We start from the raw sequence: 24,272 nt of genomic DNA, 5'->3' as shown, positions 1-24,272 counted from the left end.
ACTCTGAGCCCTGCTAAGGCTGCCACTCAGCAGCTATGAGACCACACACAGGACCCTTCACCTCTCTGCACCCATAGGATCCTGGTCTTTAAAATGGGGCTGACAGCAGCACCTACTTCAGAGGGCTGTGGTGAGGCCTGAATGAGGCATGTATAGGAAGCGCCTGGCAAAGAGTCCATTCTCAGTAAGTGTTGGGGGCATACTGACGTGCTCACTACTAACATCCTGGAAGAACGAGGAGTAAGGAAAAGATAATAAGCCAAATGGAAGCCAAGCCACTCACTTCTTCCCTTACGAACTGATACAGGCCTATAAACCAAAGTGACACAGGCCCTGGAGAAAACATCCAGTGCCTATGTGACTAAAGTGAACACATTGCTTTTTATTGTGATTCAAATTTCTCTAGATTATTGGATTTTAAAATAGCAAGTGACTCTCCCAAAAGGGACACAATTAAGATCTCTAACCAAAGTAAGCTTGCTCTTCCTCTGCTTTTCTTTTCTTACCAAACCCAGCACCATTAATTACCTCCTTCACAGTATTAAAGACCGGTAAGCCCAGATGCGTCTTGCCTCCTTTCCCTGGAGTGGTTCCTCCAACTAGCTGGGTGCCATATTCCAATGCCTGCTGGCTATGAAAGGTGCCCTGAGGGGAAAAGCACAAGACTCATGAGAAAAGGCAGGCTGGGAAGCCTGAAGGGAATCTTCACCAACTTGGAAAAGCAAAGCAAACAGGTTAACCATTTCCCAGAGTATAACAGTAAGATATATCCAAGTATTCTCAACAACTTAGTAAACACAGCTTAGTAAACAGGCCTCTGCAAAGCCAAAATAACTGTTTTTTAAAAAAGGAGATCTCGGGGATGGCCCAGTGGTGCAGTGGTTAAGTTCGCGCACTCTGCTTTGGTGGCCCAGAGTTTGTAGGTTCAGATCCCAAGTGTGGACCTAAGCACCGCTCATCAAGCCATGCTGTGGCAGGTGTCCCACACATAAAGCAGAGGAAGATGGGCACAGATGTTAGCTCAGGGCCAATCTTCCTCAGCACAAAGGGGAAGATTGGCAGCAGATGTTAGCTCAGGGATAATCTTCCTCAAAAAAAAAAATTAAAAAATAAAAATAAAAAAGGAGATCTCTTTTTATTCCGTTTTCAAATTTGGCTGATGATCAGAAACACCCTGGTATTTACTTAAAAGAATACCTCCTTTTCACTGTTCCTCAACTCCTGACGTCATCACATCCCGCTTTACTCAGTTTAAAACCCACAGTCCATCATTTTTTTGTTTTTGTTTTTGTTTTTTTCACTCTTGACTCTCTTTTTTTAATTAAATCTACTTCCTGAATATATCTTGAATCTATCCATATTTTTTCCAGTTCCAATGACTTCACCCTAGTCTCAGTCACTGTCACCTCTCAGCCATACTACTATGATAACAGCTTCAAACAGGTCATTCCTTGTTCTCTCTACCCTTCCTCTACTCTTTTTCTCACACAAAAGCCACAATAATCTGTTTAAAAATACATAAATCAGATCAAAGCACCTTCTTGTTTAAAACCATTTAAAGGTTTCCCTTGCTCTTAGAATAAAGTCCTAAATCCTTAATAGATCTCTGGGCCCTCCCTACCCACTTCACTAGCCTCATCTTGCAGCATTTTTACCTTAATTAAGCTCCAACCACTTTGTACTTCTTTCAGTTTCTCAAATGCTCACGGCCCATCATTATACACATACAACCTTGGCTCTATCTCACTTCAACTTACACATCTGGCAAAATCACAACCTTGGTTAAAAACCAATTCTCCACCTCCTCTAAGACTGCACACGCACAGCCAAACAGTAGCTAAAGAAAAAATAAAACCACGCTAACTTGTCCCACTTTCAATGATCACTACCCTTAAGTGAGCCTTTAATGCTGCCCAGCCAGCATCCTGCAATTCCCGGTCCATTCCCTCTGCCTCCTCAACCTCAGCACATTTTGGACACACTGATTCACTGTTATGGGGTTGTCCTGGGCTTTGTACAATGTGTAGGAGCAATCTTTACCTGTTCTCAGCAGATGCCAGACCATACCCTCCTCCCCACCCCAATCAGTTGTTGTGACAACCAAAAATGTCTCCAGGGATTGAAAGATTCTTTTTCACTAGGCTTCTGGGGCTCCACTTCGCTTGGCTTTCCTCTTCGTTCTCTTTCCCTAGACTACTTTTCTTTTTCATTTAAATTCGCATTCTTGGTAATCTCATCCCTTATCATGGCAATATCATCCATACAGCCACAGACGCACACACACCTCCCCATACCTAGCCCAGACTTTTGCCTTGAACTCCAACTCGTGCCCAAAACCGAGTTCCTGGTCACTCCTCACCAGTCTACCCCATCTCAGTTAAAGACAATTCCTCTCCTAACAGACGTTCAGACCAAAAACACTGAATTCATCCTGATCTTCTCTTTCTCGTATATCCCATGTCAGATGCATTAGTAAATCTTATCGCCCTACTTACAAAATATAACCTACATCTTACCCTTTCTACTGCTACCACCTTGATATATCACCATCAACTCTTGACAGAACATTGCCCTTGCTCCCTTTCAATCTATTCTCAAGACGGCAGCCAGAACGATCCTTTTAAAACATAGGGAAGACCATGTCACTCCTCGAATCAAATTCACCAGTGGGTTTCCATCTCATTCACAGCAAAAGCTAAACTCCTCACACTGGCCTACAAGTCAATATTCAGTCTGCCTCTTCACATCGGAACGCTTCACCTGTCTGACCTCACTTACTGTTCTCCCATTGCTCATTTCACCCAGTCATACTGGGACTGCAGCTTCCACACCCAACTCCTGCCTCACGGCCTCACTGTCCTCTTGGCCTGGAATACATTTCCCCTCGAGATCCACTTGGTTCCCTACCACATCTCCTTCAGACCTGGACTCAGAGGTCAGGCTTCCCCGATCACCTGAGACAAATCCCCCTTCCCCATCCCAACCCCCACCACAACTCCACACACACACACATACTTCTCCTCTCTCTGGTCTACTTTTCCCACAGCATTTACACTTTCTACTATACCATATAACTTACTCATTGATTTTGTTGATGTGTTTCTCTCCCCCACCACTAAAATGTAAATCCCATGAAGGCAATGACTTTTGTCTGCTTTATTCACTGAGAGATGGCGCCTAAATCAACACATTACATACAGTGGACACTCAAAACTGAATGGATCTATGTGGTCATTCTACAGGGACCTAAAAATGCTGACCTAACTACTCAAGTTCTATTAAAGGCATAAAAATAGGGCCCTTAACAGGGACTTCAGAAATTTCCTGATTCAACTTCTTCATTTTTCAAAATAGGAAACTTAGCCCTGAGCCTGTTAACTGACTTATCTAAAGTCCTTATGGAGTTTTGGAAAAAACCACAGACCTTGCTCTTTCTTTAAGTCAGTGCTATGCAAGGTGTAGTCTACAGACTTCTGCTGGTGTGCAGTGAGATAAATGCAAAAAGAAAAAGAAACGGGGAAAAAAAGAGAAAAATCTAATTTTAAAAAAGTGACAATGTTTGCAAACTTTCAGCAATATTATATTGCTGCAACTTTTCCTACATTTTGCAAAAAGTACTGATCTGCCTTAGAATGTAAATTAAAAACAAACATACACACCAACTGGTCTTTCACTCCAGATAGTTTGAGAAGCACTGCCCTAGACTACTACACTGTTAGATAAATTCAAATGGACCACTTTTTTAGTCCTAATGTAGTGCTAAACAGGGATAACATTTGCTGTTAATAAGCTTATCTTCCTTAGTTTTCTCATTACCACCATCCAGTGCACAGTTAAGAATAGGAATAGTTCTAGCAGCTCATGAAAGCCTGCACAAGAAATTCCACCCATTGGAAATCTGCATTGTTGGAATCCACTCTGAACTACAAATAGTCCTCACTCATATATAGAACAATGTGTGCACTGAAAAAAAAGAACTAATGAGACAAAATGCAGACTTCCTATGGAGATAAACTCTAAATTCCAGGTCTCATTGTTACCTCTATAATAAAAGAATCTTAACCAAGAAATCTGAGCCAATTAAGGCTCCCAATTACTTAAATAAAAAAAAGTGAATGAGAAACAATGTAACTGCAGGTAACTGAAAAATACTGAAACCAACCTTGGATTCCAGTATTTAGGCAAACCATCACCTAATTTAGGAAGCAGAGGCCATTTCAAATAGTGCTTACGCCATGGAAAATGGTTCTTAAAAAAAAGGTCAGAGGTTAAAATATCAGAGGATCATATAAAGTTTAGCAAAGAGAAAAACAAAATCACACATAATAAACTTATGTGGGGAATTTGGGTCAATCAAACATTTGATTATATGTAACAAAATTAATATTTTAACTGGCAGAGGGGTGATAAAATGTACTTCAAATCTTAGATGAGCACCAACTTTGTTTAGAATATATATATATATGTGGAAGTGATACACATAAAATACATGGCTATCAGGATAAATAAACCAATTTTACCTATGAATAAAATCTCAAGATTTGGGGTGTTTCTTTCTTTGTTGGTGGTGGATTTGGTTTTTTTTTTTAAGATAGTAGAGGAATGGAAGAAAAAGAAAAAAAGTCTACTGCAATTCACCTTCTTGTGACCAGTTATTTCAGAAAAAAGGCAAAAGGACACTTTACATGAAACAGCCTTCTAACCAAATTCATTTGTTTAAAATACAGAACTATATAATTCTAAAGCAATTTCTAAGTTCTTTAAAAACAAAAGTTACAGAAATTTGGATATTTAGGGATCATTCTCTAGATCAGGGGTTGGAAAACTATAGCCTGAGGGATTTGGCTTGCCACTGGTTTTGTAAATTAAGTTTTACTCGCATACAACCAGGCCCATTCACTGACATACAATCCATGGCTGGTTTTGCTATTACAATGCTGTTGAATAATTGTACCTGAAGATTGCATGGCCCACTAAGCCTAAAATGTTTACAATCTGGTTCTTTCAGAATAAGCTTGCCAACTTCTGCTCTAAATTACCAAAATACCACAGAATGGGCATGGCCATTCTTTCAATTATAGAAAAATTACTGACTTGTTTTTGGGTTTTTTTGTGTGTTTTTTGTTTTGTTTTGTTTTGTTTTTTGCTGAGGAAGATTGGCCCTGAGCTAAAATCTGTGCCAATCTTCCTCTATTTATAGTATGTGGGCTGCCAGCACAGCATGGCCTCTAACAGAGCTGTGTAGGTCTGCACCTGGGAACCGAACCTTGGGTTGATGAAGCAGACCAGTGCTGGCCCCCTCCAAGAAAACCTTAACTTTTAAATTACAAAAAAAATCATTAACTGCTTTTGTCTTGCCATATCTCCTTTAATAAAAAAAGAGGTACTTTAGGTTAAGATTTGTGGTTATCTTCTAATTGATTTAGTAGTATTCCTTCCTTTAGGAAAAAAACCTGTGTATCTACGATGGAGGAACTGTAAATTTGTCCAAAAGTTTTAAAGGGTAATTTAGCAGTAGCTGTTAAAATTTTAAGTACACAGAACCTTTGACACTCAATTTTACTTTTATGAATCTATTTTATAGACATATAAATGTATGCTATATACAACATACTGTATAATATATATATATATATATATATATATATGTATGTATGTAGAATGTACATTATATAAGTATATGTGTTTGTATGAGCAAGAAAAATGTCTGGGAGGATACACATCAACTTGTTAACAGAAGGAACTCCAGGGAAGTAGAATGGTAGGAAGGAAAGAAAGGAGATTCTTATGTGCATTTTACTGTGGAATCACATCGCAGGTAAATAAATTTATGCAAATTCTATGAGGTAGGCAGGGGATAGGAAGAGAGAATGAATGTAGATGAAGGAGAACAAATTAAAATACTTAGGCAATTTTGCCTGCCAGTCCCCTCGAAGACCATGTGCCCAGAGAGAAGACGAGATGGGAAAAGTCAATGTGCTGCTTCCTTTGCCTGTCTCAGCTCCCATGAGCCTCTCTGGCTTGAGCATTTCCCTACACTCATCTGTGTTTAACTGGATCATTTTTGTGCAAGGCCTAAACATAAGCCGTCTACTGTATCTAGTGCTTAATTAAAGAAACAGTGATCAGTTCCAATGCTGAAGGAAAACCAGGTCTTATACTTGGTGAAAGAGAATAAGTGGGTTTTCAACATAATATACTCCTAGGGAGGGATTTTCAAGGTAAGTTTAAAGACAATTTTCATCTTACAGGCTGACTACAGCACCTAACTTCCTCCTCAGATACAGTTCCATTGCTGTAGTGCATACTTTTCTGCAACCATCATGTATTGCAACTTTTGTGATATTAAAAAAATAGAAAATAAATTTTTTTTTTATCTCTAGTATACACCCTTAAAAACATCTTGATACACATACCTGCTTACCAGTGAAACCCTGGCAAATAACCTTCGTATTCTTATCAATATAGAGATGTTTCCGGGAAGTTGTATAGGAGCAATGCCGAATTCCATGCTGTTGCACTGAGAAGTAAAGAAAACATGACACATTATAAGTTTTCCAAACTTTTGGAGCATGAATTCAACTTGGTGACAAAAAAATCCTCTAATGCAGGAGTTATCTTGTGATCATGGCAACTTTAAATGTCACTTATTATTTTTATTTTTATTTATTTATTTTCTTTTTGAGGAAGATTAGCCCTGAGCTAACATCTGCCGCCAATCCTCCTGTTTTTGCTGAGGAAGACTGGCCCTGAGTTAACATCCGTGCCCATCTTCCTCTAGTTTTTATAAATGGGACGCCTACCACAGCATGGCTTGCCAAGCAGTGCCATGTCCGCACCCAGGATCCAAACCAGTGAACCCCAGGCTGCCGAAGAGGAACATGAGAACTTAACCTCTGTGCCACCGGGCCGGCCCCAAATGTCATTTTTTAAATGAGACACATTGACTACAGAAATAGATTACAGAAACAAACAAACAAACAAAAAGATACTGTGCGATTTTCAGGATCCCCTCTTTACTGAGAACCACAATCTTGGAGCTTTTTCTGAACTGAGAAAGAAAAGCTTAAGTTCATAATTTTCATTCCTCAGAAAGAAAACTGGGCCTCAAAGACAAACGGCTCAAATTAAATCCAGGGACTAAAAACTAGGTATCACCCTTACTAACAATATTACTAAACAGCCACATGCTTTCCCCATGTGACCCAACCCCTTTAAGCCCAACATCTGCAAACAACAGGCAGGCTAAGAGGGAAATGTCGTCAGGAGAACCAGTAAGAGCCACTCTGCAACTCATTCCCCAATAATAATATTAACAATAAATGTTAAGTCATACAAGAAAACTTATCTAAAATATAACTCAAAATTACTTAATTTGATCTCTTGTAAGAGAATGTTAGATTCAAGATCTCATATATAAAAGAAATAGGGAAAATAAAATAAATAGAAAAAGCAGATGAGGGAGAAATACATAAAAAAATATCTAAGTTACTTTCAGCAACCTACTCAATGAAAACTGAGAAATCTAAGTAGTTACTAAAACCAGCTCCCCCATATTTCAAAAATCAGTAGAAAGTAGAGCACAGATGAATTAAAATTGTGGGCTACCTTCTAAATCCCCTTTAGAGCCCAACTTGCCCTCTCTGTGGCCCACCCATGGCCCTTTCAAAGTGCCAGCTCTTCCACCTACCACTGAGGTAGCCCATGAAAGCTGGTCCCAGAAAAGAAAATCTCATCACATATTTGTCCCGGGTCCACTCCATGTTTTCTGTCTGGAATCACTGCCTGATGCCCTCCTAAATCCTTGGACTTCAAGTTCAAGAACTAATCTCTTTCTGGCCCTTTCAGCATCCCTTGAGTCTTCTTCAACTCACGTACTGACCTCGGCTTCTACTAACTTTGAATTTTGGACCCCCCTGTATGTCTAGAGAAGAGAAAGGCCCAGATTTTGCCCTTACTAACCAGGAGAGGACTGTTGTGTGCACGCTGATCTGCTGCGTAACAGCTGCATTCTTGGACTAGACTGTATACTGAACAAGGGGCCGTGCGGGAGCAATGAAGGTCAAGTCCTTCACAGTCCTGGCACAGTGGGCACAGCTAAGCACCTGAACCTGGGCCAGTGGACACTACAACAGGGATTTGTGGCCTGAGAGCCCACCCTAGCCAGTGTTGTCACTCAAGGCCCATTCTTGGCCTTGACTCCCAGTTCTCCCAGCTGGAGACCCAAAACCACAATATGTGTGGAAGACCTATACCCCTTCCGCTCCTGCCACTGCTCCTGGCTGAATCTGTTCCACCAGTCCTTCCCATTCCTGGAATCTTCAACAATGGTCTACCTATCAAGAGTTTTCAGACGGCAAAGTAGAAAATTTGATTACAAGATCAAAAGATAAGGTCAGGATATCTGGAGCCCATACCTGCTAAAAGGAAATATTTGCTTTTTAAAGGTAAAGTTTAGTCCTCCACAAGTACTCTTATGCTCATTAATTTAAGACAGGAGACATCAGACAATTCACTTCTCCTTCCACAGGGGCAGGAGTGACCCTGTACCCTGAGAAAGGCAGGTCTGCCTACATCCATAAAGCATGGCCTCCATACCAGAACAACTAAGATCGCTACCTTCTACTCCAGACCGCCTAGATAACTCTACGGAGCTCAAGAGTTCCTAACACCAGATCCCTGGTGCTTATAAAAACTGCATCAGAAAGCGTGATGAACAGCAGCTCACCTACCAGACAGTCTCCTAGCCCTTTGGTATTGCTGAGCCTGTGCAACGACCCCGACATTCTAGAGCATCCAGTGAAGTGGATCTTGGGTGATCTATCATGCATATGTGTGGGCATGTGTATATGTGATCTCCCCATCGACTGTATGAGCCCAGGTTCACATGGATCTAGCTTCAGGTAAGCTAGAACTAATAGGCTACCATCACCTTTGAGCCAACCCCAAAATATATGTTCAATGATAAGGAAATTCCTGACTACATTCTGCCCTGACAAGAAACCTGTATGATGCCAGACAAGGTATCATTGGCACTGAAATGAGAGGATGCTAGAATAATCAAGCAGATATCCCAGTTCCTTGGGTTGCTATAATCACTCATTTATTCAGTCAACATTTGGGGAGTGCCTATGCCAAGCCACAATGCCAAATGTCAAGAATAAAATGTTGAATAAGACAATCTCAGCCCTCAAAGAAGCCACAATCTATCTAGACTGACATAAAGCAGGCCATAACTGCACAGTGTGAAAAGTACTATGGTAGGAATAAGCCTTAGACATTTGGGGTAGATAAACTCTCCTATCCCAAGGCAGAGAAGCCTGCGTACGTGGGGAAAAGTGGAGTAAAGAGGGTTGGGAGCTCAGGGAGCAGAAAGGGTAGGGTCAAGGGATAGATTCCTCATTGGGGTTATCTCTAAACTGAGGCCCAGGCTACCAGTAGTTTACTCCTAAAATTCCCAATACTTGACCTATCCAACTTCTAGCTGCACCTGCACAATAGGGATCAACTAGTCACAGGAGGTCCCAGATAGGGAACCAGCAACCATCATATCCCTCTTTCCTGGAATACTGCTCTTGGACATGTAGGTCAACCGAATGAGAAAGGCTGGCAATCAAAATGGCCTCTGAAAGCCAGAGGAAAACCCTGAGGCACCCAGCAAGCCATGAGGGTGTTCCATAATCACCACAAATGCCTTTTTAACCCCAGAAACTCACCGCACAGCAGAAGAGAAACCTGCCCCAGCCCTGACCCTTTACACCAAGCATACTCTCCCAGTTGCCATGGCTGTGAGGAGGACCTAAAGGCTGGCTGTTCATTATAATCCTCCTCACCTTAATTTCCACCTCTTCTACAGCTTCAGGTGACACACACTCCAGCCAGGACCAACCCTCAGTCTCCCACTACACCATGCCACCATGACATGCAACACATGTAACAAATGGTGGATATATTTAAGGTATCACTTTTACAAAATCAATGATAAATCTTACTATTGTTGACATCATAGAATCAAGGAAATTTTTTCTCTTTTGCTATTTGTTTGCTTTCAGATGGAAATAATACAAACTATGCTTCTATTCCAAGTAAAACTTAACAAATCTTAAGTCATTATGTCATCTTCCTCGTTCTTCTCCACCTTACATAATCCAAGGCCTGGAATCATAGGCTGGAGGCTGCCCATGATGGCAGTCTCTCCTCATCCCCACCTCTGCATCTCTTCACCTGCCCTCCTACAATCCCACCACTCTCTTTAATCTGGGCTGGTAAAGCATACAAACTACTAGTAAACATGAAATCTGTCAAATTGGCTCTTTGCATTTTCTTTCCCTGCTTGATTTCTTCCCCACCAAAATTATCCATCAAATGCCTTAAGAAATGAAAAACAGCCCACTCTACTTCTGCTAAAAATGCAAAGTGGTTTACTGTACAAATCTTCAATTGTCTGTCCACTGCTTAAAGAGGCTCAATCATATTTTGGGTTTAAATACAAACCTGGTCTCTGTGACAAAACCACCAAATAACTAGAGTAAGCTATTTCCTAAGGTTAAATCTAGAACCCAGGATGTGCTGTGTTCTAGGTTTGGCCACAGGGTGGCCAAACCATCTTGCAAATATTTCTCAGCTTTCAATTAGGAAGTCAATCTACTCAAGTTCCTGAGAATTTCACTCATTAATTCATACATGTTCACATTTAAATAAAACATTATTCAGTGAAGAATCCTTAAATCCTCACATGACATTCATGACTTGTGAATATGATGTGGGGATTTGTAGGGGATCTAAGATTAAGAATGGAACCTGAAAATTCTTTCATGTGATATATAATAAACAGTACACACTGTACTTTGTTTACATTATTTCTAAGTAAAATTATTTGCAGTTAAATTTATTTCAAGTATTATCTAAATATTTTTAGAACTTCTAGCTATAAATCTCATGAGTGTAACGATCCTGTCTTCTTCACCCTGGTGTCTCCCAAGATGCCTTAAAGAGTAGGTGCACAGGAAACATTTGACTGAATTTCAGGACTAGAGAGAGGGCCAATAAAAGAAATACTTATATCAAGCTAATGTCCTACGTTTCATCCCTTTTTGTGTGAACTGGAAAATGTCAATCTCAAACTCCCCCTTATCAGGAAAGAGGGGAAAAAACAAACATCTATTTTTGTGCATGCAAAGATCATAGGTTTCCCTAAAATTTGTATAAAGATTGCACCGAAGTCCAGCCCTAAATGTTGCTAGTGGTCCTCAAGGCTTTATCAAGCTAGTACAAATTCCATGCTAACCTTTTTTTTAAAACAAATAAAATCCAGAAACAGTAATGTAACACAAATGGACTATTTCATTACCTGACAAAAGAAAGAACTTAGAGCAAAACATAGCAGAGTTAAAGGCAGTGACAGACCAGAGAAGTGTTTTCATAACATAACAGACAAGGAATTAACCTTAGTTAGCCACAGGAAGTGTCAACAGGAAGGAAGAGACCAAAAGTCTAACAGAAAAATGGATAAAGGTCATAAACAAGAAACACAACTGATGACAGACAAATGGTAAGTCAGCACAAGAGGAGATACCTGATTTTATCAATATTGAGAAAACGAGCATTTTAAATTAAAGATTAAGGTAGGAGGAAGGCCTGAGGTTGTGCACCAGGACGAATTTCCCAATGGTGAAGGCTATGGCTGCCACACTGTGGGCCATCTCCTGAGAAAGTGGTGGAGTTGCCTTCTCTTCAAGTTCTTAGAAATGGGCCAGCCTAACCTTGGGACTGCATCCCAGGAGCAACTAAGAACACAGAGTCCCAGGAATCAGATAGCCTGGGCTTGAGTTCATGCTCTGCTGCTCACCAGCCATGTGGCCTGGGGCAGGTCTTTTGCTCTCCCTTAGCCTCAGTCTTCCCATCTGAAAATGGAATTAACAGCTGCCCATGAGGAGACTGCAATGTTGATATAAGATGATGCCTGTAAATTGAGCAGCAAGGTGCCCGGAACACTCCCACAGCTGGGTTCACATCCTATGTGAGCACAAAGGGAAATCATTTCCTAAAAAGAGAGAACATATAATTCATACTTTAAAATCAAATAAGTCCAACCAGAAATGCTTTACATATGTCCTCATATGTCCATCCTATATACGTTTATGTATAAATATGCTAATCCATGTCTACATATATTGTATAGCACGTACACATATACTTGTAAATTTTTAACATATGAAATATTTTAAAAGGTGCAGCTTCATTGTAAAAACATTGTAAAAATACCATGTACCTCACAGGCAATATGAGAACTAAATGAGTTAATCATATACCGACCACATATAATAATGCCTAGGGAAGAGCAAGAGCTATTTCACTGTTAGCTATTCATTATCATTATTATTACTAATGCAGAATGAGAAGACCAAACTGCTTTAAGGCGTTCATGTGCCAGGCTATGTGCCAGGTACTAGGGATTCGGGGGTGAACAAGATGGACTCAGGCCTTACCCACATGAAGTATCCTGCCCTGTGAGACATTTAAACATTAAACAAAGAAACAGAAAACTACAAAAGTGCAAACTAATAAGGGCCATGAAGGAAACGGACTGAGGAATCTGAGAGAGCTGTGCCTTCAACGGGGGTCATAAATCTCTATCAGTCAGCCACATGCTGAGTCCTCTGCCCCATAGAGAGCAAGCACATCGTTTATAAGACGGCTGCGGGATTAACAAAGTGAGCCATGGCCAATGAGCACCTGCCCAGATGGGACTCAAACCACGGCCTCGTATGACCAGTTTCATGCTCCTCACCAATAACCTGAAACTCTGTTCATGAAAATACTCCTCTCCTCCAACTCACTTCTCAAAATACATCCTTGTTTCTCATTTATTCACGCATGTATTCACAATTTTAACAAATGTGATTAATCATATATATTATGCATATGTAATACACAGGCTATCATGATCCCTACCTATAGGAACTTAAAATATAGCAGAGTAGCTCAGTAGCCACTTACTCCCAAACCCCAAATAATCCGCTACTCAAATGCAAAATCATATAGTCATTTAATATTTACTAACAAATGAAGCTTAGTACCACATTTCATCAAATATAAAACACCATAGATTTTAAGAAATACTAGTAAGTACTATAAGACACATCCCAATTTTAAAAATGTTATAATGTAAAAAAATGTGGGTCTATGGCAACAAAAATCCCTGTCCTTCAGTGAAATGAAACTGTTCCTCTATACTTAGAGAAATTATTTTGAGCATCCACAATTAAGTCTCTACGGAAAAACAAGTTTGAGGTCAGAAAATCAAATCACTTTCCCATGGCTACATTGTTTCATTTAGATCAAGGTCATTTTGTATTTCTGAAACAAAGATTTGGTTCTTAGATGCAATGGCAACAGATACTAGCATCAGAAACATCACTGTTGAGGGCCCTCCTTTCCAAACTACACTTACAAATGTTTTCCTGATTCCAAAACAGGCCTACACAACTCAGTAGACACATGGAAAAGGCATGTGGCACCTTTGAGCAGGGTAGTCACCTTCTCAACAAAGGGAGACTGCCACACACAAAAAAAATCGGGAGCCTCAAAGTATCATGTATCACATAGCATGTACTAGTAGAAAGGGCACTGCAGAGTCAGAAGATGTGCGTTCTAGTATCCATTCTGATACTGCCTAAGAAAACTTTCTAGGTTTATTTCCTCATCTGCCAAACAAACGAATGGGACCAGTTGGATTGTAAAGTTCACTTTACGGCCTTAAAACATCATAATTCTGAGGTTCAAAAATATGGGCTCTTTTCCCTATTTATTCTAAAAGACCCAACTTATAGGAACTCCTGCTTATGTTTAAAACGACTTTGCATTTCTTTATACTTCCTGAAAAACTTTACTATTTCAACTTCAAAGGCGTTTATAAAATCCTTAAATTTTGTCATGGAAGAAATCTTCCTTATTTTTCATTTTATTTTCTCTCCCCACTTCAACTGGACTCTTTCCCTTTTTTCATAAGCTGTAAAACTGTTTGATTTTTTTTTTTTTTTTTTTTGGCTTAGGCATTTCTAAACACTCTAGGCTGCCCCCAGTAGGGCTCTGGAAGGCATCTATGAGTGTTTGGGGTTTTTTTTCCCTAACTCAAATCAATATTGCAACACTTAGGACTGTCCGCACAAAATGTACCATCAAGTGAAACTTAAGAGAAAAGGGAACCAAAGTCCCTGGCATCTCTAGTTCCACTACTAACCTCAAAGCCTAAATAATTTGTGACCACCTTAAAAAATCATTGCAAGGTAATATTGTTGTGGCTGCTGTTTTTCCAGTGGGAGTGGAAATGGGCTTAGAAATGTGACCCGGGAAAGAGATTTAGGGGGTTCAGAGGTTCTTATACATTAAACACTGTAGTCTGTAAGCCCTCTAATATAGGAGATAACTTGGTTTAAATCTCAGATCCTTGATAACATGCTGGTTAACCACATGACTAGGATAATTGAACCCACTCCAGTAACAGAAAGCTAAATTAGATAATTTCTTAAGGCCTCATGGTCCTGAGTCTAGGAAAAGAGAATTTCCGGTTCTGTGAATAGAGGATTGCTAAGGGTGGATTAAGGATTCTGATCTTTTAGACACTCTTCCTTTCTTCTCTAGACTCTCCTCCTACAGAGAGCTAGCATTTTTCTCCGAGGCTATCATACCCATCCAAGTCTAGCATTTTTCAGAAACTCAGATGAGCAAGACCCCAGGAGAGAAAGATATGGGTATAACCAATCCCTTTTTCCCTCCCGCCTACAAGATCCTCAAATGTCCTTTAAATTATACAGTAAGAATCTCCAGTAAACCTTCCCAATTAACCTAACTTTTTCCTACTTGCTGAAGGCATCTAGCCAGACGTTTGCCCTCACATTATCTAGCAACTAAGTGTAGCTATTGAGTGCACACTCATCATGGCACACTTTAGAATGTAATCTTCCTAAGAAATGAATTGTCTCATTCAACATTCAGTACAAGGAGTAGAATTAAAAACAAAGTCAAAGAAAGGAAAAGCGAAGAAAACTAACTTTAGTGGAGTGTCTATTAGATCCCACGTGCTTTATATAAACTGCTTCACCTATTCCTCATGGTAAACCCAGATCATCCTGGACTGCATCATTTCTAGAATGCACATTTTTTCACTTTTTAATGCTCCTTAAGTCAGGATACATCTGACAACCAATGGTGTGTCACAACTTTAATTAGCAATCATCTTCCACTGTCAGTGGCAGACAAAATACTTGTGCATCTTACAAGTGATGGAGTCTCAGATTCACTAAAACATGGTATTATTTTCAAGGGATTTGAAACAGAAATTGAGAAGTAGACTTAGAAACATCCCCAGGGTTATTACACAGACTGTACGGGACCAGCCAGATTCAAACCCTGATCTGCCTAATTGCAAAGTCTCTTCCTACACAACCTACCTAACAAACAAAGAGACTTTCAACATAGCAAGAATTTTCAACAATCAGTGTTACTCAAAGACTAGCAACCTTGGGTATTAAGTTTTCAAGAACTGAGGGGTTCACACCGCCTGCTGGACACACTGCAAATAAGTTGATTAAGGCCCCAGTCAACTCTCAGCATCTAGGAGTCTTTTGGGCTACGCTGACTCTGGGTTCAGAACCCACCTTTCCGCTAACCCTACAGTCTACAGAAAGGACAATTAGAAGCGTAGCACCCTCTGTACCAGGGTCAGCCTCACCCTCCAATTTCCTACTGATATCCTTCCCCTACCTCTCAACCCACTCACCCTCTCAGCTGAGTTCATCCTGGACCACCTGCCTCTCACTCCCAAACAGGGCCAGCCTAAACACTGCCCTCATCCCGCCACCCATCACCGCCGAGGACAAGAGCATGCCCCCAGGTCTGCAGGGTTCGCAGACCCTAATCCTGGCTCAGCCACCCTATGTCCCCATCCGTCAGCAGCCTAAGTCATGCCCCCGCGACACATATGCAGCAAAACTACACCCCTCCACTCCCCACCGCTAAGGGTCCCCAATTTGGGGCCGGACTCCTGCGGCTCCCGGCCCCCACCGAGGCCGCGCCCTGGGGGGCCCAGACGCGGCCTGGACCAGGACATTGCGCCCAGCGGGGCCAGGCGCTCGCGGGACCAGGAGGAGAGAGTCCCGGCCGGACTCACGGAGGAAGGAGCGCAGCAGGAGGCGGGCAGCGGCGAGGCCGGGACTGCCGGAGGCCATGGTCTCGGCGGCAGCGACGGCGGCAAGGGCTGCGGTCAACCACCAATGACATTCGCAGGCCCCCGGAGGCCCGGCAGGGCCGAGGCTCGAAGAGGAAGCGGATGGCCAGGGCAATCGCCTGAATGACTTTCCCCCGCGGAGGCCTCTTCACCCAACTTTGGGGATCGCAGGTGGAGAAGGAAAAAGGACTCTTTAGGAATAAATAGACAATAACTCGGCTCTTCCTGAGAAGTGTGGGTTTGATGCAACATTAGTTACCACGGCAGCCTAGGGCAAACCCCATGCAAGGCTGGTCGGCGCGCGCCATTGTGGGAAATGTAGTTCGATGGCGCGACTTGTTTGTAGCTGACGTGGGGCCTTCGGGAAGGGAAGAGAAGGCGAGAGGGAAGTCAGACCAGGAGGAGAGGGGGCGGAAGGACTGAGGAAAGCGTGAGGTGCAGGGCAGAACTTTCCGTGTCCCTAGGCTGATCGGCACGTTCATTTTCCTCTCCTGCCATGTGGAGAGCGTAGTACTCCTCGCAGCCCCGCCTGACGAGGACCCGGAAGGATTCCCGGTGGTAACAGTGAATCTGAGCCCCTGCTAGTGTCCAGTGAAGGTATGGACCTGACGAGAAGCACCAAAAGCTACCTTATTGACCATTTCTTGGAACGTGGGTCTTTTGGTTAAACAAGCTGTCATAGAACCTTTGACGGGTACTGAGTGCATGAGGGCCTCTTCCCTGGGGAACCTGGAGGGCTGCAGTTACAGGTCAAATGGGACTGCTCCCTGGTTAAACAAACCGTCCACTCCTTCTGTAAGAGCCTTAGAAGGAACCTCAGAGAGTCCCAGAGTCAAAGGGTGAGCGAGAGATAAAGTAATCCACCTCCCTACCTCCAAGTGTGCTCCTGAGATTCCCCATCCTTATCATGAATGAAATTATAATCCTAATTTGCTTAAGTAGTCATAATTTACACCGAGCTGGGTGATGTATGAGTGGGATTACCCGAGGAGATTGCCCAATATTTTCTCTGTGACCCAGATATTGTCGGTCCCTGGTTGGACTTAATTGCACGCAAAAGCCCTCCCTCATCTAACGAAGCATGTCCTGTGATCATTTAAATATTACCAGTGGTTTCCGAACGGGTCTAGTATGAAGACTCATTTTAAATAGCAAAGTTCTTCCTGAGCCTTCACATAATAGTTATATTGTTAGTTTCATTTAATTGGTGAAATGCATGATGACAAATGATTTCGGTATAATTTTAATGGATTTTTATTTCCACGAGGACAGGGATTTTTGTTTGTTTTGTACACTGGTGTGTCCCCAGGACCTAGAACAATGCCTGACAAAGAGAGAACTCATTATTTGTTGAATTGAATTGATATATAAGAAATAGTGTATATGTTTATTTATTGAACTCACACACCATGTTTGATGGTCCTAAGAACATTTCAATCCCTCATAATAACTGCACCCCAATTCCATAGTTCATTGATGCGAGGCAATTACAGTAGACACTAACTAGACCACTCATCTTTATATGCAGATTGATTTTGAAGTCAGACAGATCTAGATTCAAATTCCTGTTCTGCCACTGGCTATGTGACCTCCGGGTCTCAAGTTTTCTCGCTGAGAAGGGCTGAAACTCCCTATCTCATAATAGTGTTGTGAACAGTTAATGCATTAATACATAAAGTTCTTAGTCCATTGTAAGCATTCAATGAGGGGTCGTTATTATCATTAAAGATAAGAGCTTGCTTCTGCACCCGGCAGGTTGATGTTTTGAAGCTTTTGCTGATATGAGTAACCACATGTGGAATAGGACATTTCCATTTGTGTCAGAATTTTGGCTTGAGCCCCAAAGCTGAGGGCAACAGACCATAAGTACCTGTACATTCTAAGGAGGGCAGCCTAGGAGCAACCTCTCTCCAGATTTTGATAAGAGGAGGTCAGAGTTGTCTTTGGACTCACTTCCTCACACCTCAGCCAGCTCAAATAAGCAAAATACTGGAATTCACTGAAGAAGGAGATGAGTTATCAGCTGAGTGTCCCCTTTCCTCTCACCCCCAGACAGGTCAGTGGGAGAGGACTCTTTACAAAAAGAAGACTGACATTAAATGCCTGCAGGACTGCAGGAATTCACGAGTTCATCTCAGTGCCCTAGAGTAGATCTGGTCAAAGAATGTTTGGGAAAAATTGACTTTGGATGGTAGACCGAAACCTAGAGACTAATGTCTGCTTCCTGCCTGGAGAAGTCAAGGCAGGAGGCTGGCTGGAGCTGCCCTTATTGGCACGCAGGGCAGTATTTGGTGTGGCAAGATGTGTAATATTCCTCTGAGGAAATGGATGCCAGGAAAGAAAGCTGAGCTTCCGCCTAAGGTTAATCTGCTGGGGCAAGGAAGGAACCCCAGCCTAAAAGACCATGGAAGACCTCCAAGGGCAGGAGGGGAGCGGAGGGAGTTACAACAGGTCAGCCAAAGGGCACTTAACTTGCATCATGATACCCTGCGGATGGAGTTCCCTAGGCGGAGGAGGAGGAGAGAATCTACTGAAAAATCCACAAAGTACTGGAATTCCAGAGCACATGGACCATCAGGAGAGAGCCACAAATAGCCCCATATAAGAGATTTTATCCAAACCTCAGCCCACCCCTGCCGGAGCCTGGAGCAGGGGAGCAAAGAGGAGGAGTGAAAGAAGGAGAAGAAAACAGATGGACTCCTGACCGGCTGCAGGTTGTAGAGCCACAGATCATGCCAGACCTGGGAGTGAGGAAGGAGCTCTGACATAGGTATAGGATTTAAGTTTTAAATTAGATTGAATGGGGACTATTCATCTTAAAAATAGGTAAGTTATTCCCATGGATCAAAATTCAAAAGGTAAAAAATTTGTATAGTGAGAAATCTTCCTTTTACCTGTCTCCCCACCACCCAGTTCTCCCCTGGGGAAACCAGTATTATCCAATTTCTTGTATTTGCTCTCACATCTATTTTGTGCACATACACACATAACATATATCCATTTCCCACCCCACGCCTGCCCTTCACCCCTCTCTATTGCCACTAACGTGGGAAGAATCAGAGACAGTTAGGATTACCAGTAATCCCTTACTCCTACTTGCAAGGCCCCTTTCCGTCAGGCTCTCTCAGCTATCTCTGGGCTCTTCTCAAGTACGTGAGAACCATCCAGCCCCTCTGGTGCTATGTGGGGCCACAGGAAACATCCCTGCTTGCCTAGACATACCGTTTAGCTGGATCTTGCCACTAGTCTGCTCGCTCTTGCTTTCTCCCTCTCTCTCTGTCAGGTGCCGCCAGTCTCTGTGCTATGGACTGAATTGTTTTCCCCCTCCAAATTCATATGTTAAAATCCTAACCCAGTGTGGCTGTATTTGGAGTAAAGAAGTAATTAAGGTTAAACAGGGGCATAAGGATGGGACCCTGATCCAATAAGATTAGTGTCCTTATGAGAAGAGACACCAGAGAGCAAGCATTCTCCCTCTCTCCCTCTCTGTCTGTCTGTCTGTCTCTCTCTCTCTCTCTCTCCCCCCCCCCCCACCTTTCCCATTGTCTCTGTATCTCTTTCTCTCCATCACTCCATGTGAGGACATGGAGAGAAGCCTGGAAGAAGCCAGGAACTAAATTGGCCAGCATCTTGATCTTGAACTTCCCAGACTCCAGATTTGTGAGAAAATAAACTTCTGTTGTTTAAGCCACTCAGTCTGTGGTATTTCGTTCTGGCAGCCCAGGCAGACTAATACAGTCTGCTCCGTGTGTCCCCCAAACCATCTTGGTGATTCTTTGGACTGCTCACCTCCCCGCACCTCTAAGCTGGAGGAGTGGGCGAATCAACACCTAAGCTCTACTGGTTGCCCCCCTTCTTCCCTCGCCTGGAAATCATTTTCTAGTCTTGGTGACATTACTCTCATTTTTGCCCTAAATCTAAGTTAGCTCTGTTGTTCCCAGGGGCTTTGAGGTACACATTCCTTTCCTGGGGCAATAGCCTGAGAATGCCAAACAGAAACTGGTGAGAGGAAGGGGTGTAAGTATTGGTGAGGGGTGGGCCAAAGAACAGAAGGAAATATTGGAAGGGAAAGCATCAGTTAACATTACGAAGTACCTTCCTGCCACAAGTTGGATGTGACCAAGCTTTCTGTGTATTCACCAAGACAGTCTGACTCTGCCACATGGAAATGGAACAAAAAGAACCTTCTCTAGTGTCTTAGTCAGCTTGGGCTGCTATAACAAAGTGTTCTAGACTGCCAAGGAGCTTAGAAATGGTAGAAATTTATTTCTGACAGTTCTGGAGACCGGAAATCTAAGATCAGGGTGCCAGCACCCAGCTTCTGGTGAGAGACCCCTTCTGAAGTGCAGACTGCTTGCTCGCTTCTCCTTACATCCTCACGTAGCAGAGAGAGGGTGAGAGAGCTCTCTGGGGTCCCTTTTGTGAGGGCACTAATCCCATTCATTCATGAGAGTATCACCGTCATGACCTGATTATCTCCCCAAGGTCCCACCTTCTAATACCATCACATTGTGGGTTAGGATTTCAACATATGAATTTGGGAGGGACACAGACATTCATGCCATTGCCATCTAGGCCCAGTTCTGCGAGCTTCTCTCTGAAAAAAAAAAAAAAAAAAAAACTGCCTTCTAAATGAAAAAACAGCAGCTTCAGTGATAGAAGCACACTTGAGGAGAAATGTATTGTAACCAAGATAGGCTGAGGCTTCCGGGGCTGAGTAGCCAGCCTAAGCCCTCAGGCGCCGCTGTAGGCATCACTAATCCCTTCCTCATACATACAGAGAAGACGGAGCTTGTATCCTTGGCCTTATTTAGGAAGATGGTACAACACAAATCAGAAACACTTAACCCGACAAAGCTTCAGCTTTTGTAAAACTGGGAGAAGAGATGAGTCAGAAAAGCTAGGGATTATTTTCATTTGAAGTGCGGCTTCAAAGAGAGCATCACACAGCACAATTCTGAGAAAGAGCCAGCCAACACCCTTGGCTGATGTCAGCAGAGGCAGGCTCTTTCCCTCGCCCCTTACAGGCACTGGCACTGCTAGCTTGGCTGCCTCTCCTGAAGAATGAGGACAAAGAAGGTTCTGAAATGCACTCACAGGGCCCTCCTCAAAGCCTATTATGGTTCTTCGGCTGCCTGATCCACTCAGCACCTCTGAAGGGGAGTTTCATCTGCATTGGACCCTTATAGTAATGGCAAGAGCTTTGACCTCTCCTTTAGAAGAAATGGTTTCCAAATATAATTTCTTTGCCCTATATTTGAGCCCTGTTGCAGATTTGATCCCCTAGGAAGGAGACTCTGAATACCTTGTAAAGAGGACTCCAGGGACTAACTCCCATTGAAGGGAAGGGAAGAGAGCAAGATTGGGCAGAGAGAGAGAAGTCCACTTGCAATGCAGGCCCAATGACAGCCTTGGCCAATGCCCTTCAGAATTGAGAACTTCCCTGAATCAGGCAAGATGGCCAGGCATCCATACCCCCATGGATCATCACCAGGTGTAAGCAGCCCTGGAAGGGACATGACCATGGGTCCAGGAAATTCCTAGAAGGGTTGTGGGACACAGCTGAAGACTATCTGCCAATAGCACTCCAGCAGCATGTCCTTCATTGAAGGGGCATCTGGGTGGCACATGACAGTATCTACCAGATGCCCCTTCCAGAAGAAAGTGATGAGAAAGCAAGAGTCAGTCCTTAGTGAAACCATAAAGAAAACAGCTTAGTTTGGATGTCCCTCCTTTCCCCACTCTGTGACCCTCTCCTTCTGAAGGCTGACTGGTTTCTTTTTCCCTGGATAGCCAGTGTTCTCATGCTGGCCAGTGCTGGGTCCAGCCATTCTCTCACCACCTCTAAGAGCATCTGCAGACCTTTGCCCTGTTTCTCAGGGCAATGCTGTCTCTGGGGGATTAGATACGCTAGGACTTTGGCCTACTTTTATAGATAGCCTCTCCTAAATTACATGTTTGCATCTTAACAGAGATTGCTACTGTCTTCACAAAATTAGTGATTCGTGGTGAGAATTTCTGGAATTATAGCCAGGAAAGCTATTTTTCCTCCCCACCCCCCCACCCCCGGCCCTGATACTTCTAGGATAACTTTCCTTCTGCATCAAGGATATCTTCTAGAAGTTCCCTCTCTCTCTCTGTGTGAGTGTGTGTCTGTATTTATTTTTTAATTTCTTTGTAGCAGATGAAAATCCAAGACACCAGGAGAGAGCAAGAGTCCCTGAGACTCTGGAATGTAACTGAAGACATTGTGACATTGTGTCCTACTCTGAAGCCTAGTGGAGGGGGCAAAGAAGAGTCCCAAGAATTAGTACTGAAAGTAGAGGAAAGCAGGATCCTGAGGCCTATGGAGAGGAAAGGAGAGTTCTTGGGAAGCTGGTTATGGCCTGAGAAAGACTCCAAGGTGGAGGAGAATGGCCCATGTTCCTGGAAGACGAAGAACTCCACAAAAAACAACTCCCGAGGTTACCAAGCTGTGGAGGCTCTGGCTCAGGCTCCATCACTCATCTGTGTTCAGCATCTTCATGGCTTGGCTCTGTGAAAGTTGCCCTTTTCCTTGGGGCTTTATATATTTCTTAAATAAGTGAAAGTTTTGGGCTTTGAAAAGTGATATCACCTGACAGAAGTTGAAAGGATCTGCATGGACCCAAAAGGATGTGTGCCCTTTCAGTTCCATTCTGGAACATTGGCTAACATGCCCACCAAAGTATTATTTCATTCTCTAGAAGGACAAACCTTTATTTAACCTTGTTTCATGGTTAATACAAAAGTAATACACTTGTTCATTATTCGTTTTAAAGATAATTTCTACTTTTGGATTTATTCTTTTCAATATCGTCTAAGTGTTCGCCAAGGTTAACACATTACTTTTATAACCAGAAAGAATAATCAGTAATTTTGAGTTTTTATGGATGAAATGTTGTGATTAGGACCCAGAGTTTGGGAAGCTCTCTGTTGACTTGTCGATTTTTGTCTGGTAGAGATGCAAATTGTTTCTATCCAGCAGAAAGATTAACCCCAAAGTTTGTGGTTTTATTGCCTGTTGGATATTTCCCAGTTTTATTTGTCACTTGGAAATTTCTGTGCCTCAGTTTCCTTCCTTGTAAATAGGGATAATAATAGTGCCCACCTCATAGGATTGTTGTGTGGATTAAATGAGATATGCCATGTAAAACACTCAGAAAAGAGACTAGTAAACACTCAATAAACGTTGCCCATTATTATCACAGGCTCATTTAACTGAAAAACCTAGGGCATATCCTTCAGGCCTAGCTCGAATAAGTCATGAAGGCTTGCCTCCCTCTGGGCTTACATGCTCACAACTCCAACCAAATCCTTCCCTAAGAGAATGCTTCTGTCCTGGTCTCTCTAGCAGGCCCGTTGGGACTCACTGATTGGAAGGACTTTCAAGCACTTGTGGGTGCACGTGTCAGTGGTGTGGGCAGCAGCAGGCAGCAGGCATTCCAGGCAGAGGTCAAGGCACAGAAGTCACACCATACCTGAAATCTGTGTCCTGCTGCCAGGCTTAAGGCCATAAAGCCATATACAAACCTCGATATCCCTGCTTATTCCTACTTTATGATTTTAGACTATGACTTTCAAATGCTTAATAATAAGTAACATGTTATCTTTCCGTAAAAATGATTCTCTATGAACTTAGCCCAAAGAGAGGCAAGATGAAATGGTAAGTAAGAAAGAAACAAGATAAATTGAAAAACAAATGAAAATATCCTCTGCATGTCCACCCAGTGCTGGTGAAGGGGACACAGCTCACGAATAGAATACATGTGGACTTCACCATCGGACAGTCCAGAGCTCAGGTCTCTGCCCCAGCACTCATGGCAGTGTCACCATGGGGAAATCACCTAATCTCTCTGAGTCTCAGATTCCTCCCTTGTATTTAAAAGGCTCAAGGAACAACTCCTGTGCTCTGCTTTGTTCCCTATATGCAGGAAATAGCAAGGAGATCGGACATTCAGATCTGCCTTACATTTTGTGCCTCTTGATACTTATGACAGTCTTACGAGGGCAGGAAATGACCCAT

The 24,272-nt window shown here is 42.7% G+C and overlaps 1 protein-coding gene and 1 long non-coding RNA gene across 3 annotated transcripts in view; one reads left to right on the top strand and one right to left on the bottom strand.

The window, feature by feature from the left end:
• Positions 1-16,445, bottom strand: part of SUCLG1 (succinate-CoA ligase GDP/ADP-forming subunit alpha) — a 37,709-nt gene extending 21,264 nt beyond the window's left edge. The window contains exons 1-4 of one of the 2 annotated variants that reach the window (XM_014852849.3): positions 16,172-16,298; positions 11,849-12,043; positions 6,417-6,520; positions 529-645 (exon numbers count right to left, since the gene is read on the bottom strand). In XM_014852849.3, coding sequence (XP_014708335.1) covers positions 529-645; positions 6,417-6,520; positions 11,849-11,903 — 276 coding nt within the window. In that variant the 5' untranslated portion in view covers positions 11,904-12,043; positions 16,172-16,298. Of the gene's footprint in view, positions 1-528; positions 646-6,416; positions 6,521-11,848; positions 12,044-16,171 lie in introns of both variants that reach the window. The other variant, XM_014852848.3, reaches the window with a different exon arrangement.
• Positions 16,446-16,534: 89 nt separating this feature from the next.
• On the top strand, positions 16,535-23,452 carry LOC123286675 (uncharacterized). The gene is made up of 3 exons (XR_006529382.2): positions 16,535-16,825; positions 18,281-19,054; positions 22,410-23,452. It is a non-coding gene; the product is annotated as an uncharacterized lncRNA (long non-coding RNA).
• The last annotated feature ends 820 nt before the right edge of the window (positions 23,453-24,272 follow it).

Source organism: Equus asinus, chromosome 6 (genome assembly GCF_041296235.1).
Source record: "Equus asinus isolate D_3611 breed Donkey chromosome 6, EquAss-T2T_v2, whole genome shotgun sequence".
In the NCBI taxonomy this organism is placed as follows: Eukaryota; Metazoa; Chordata; class Mammalia; order Perissodactyla; family Equidae; genus Equus; species Equus asinus.
Note: the sequence above shows the minus strand (reverse complement) of the source record. Positions and strands in the feature narration are given on the sequence as shown.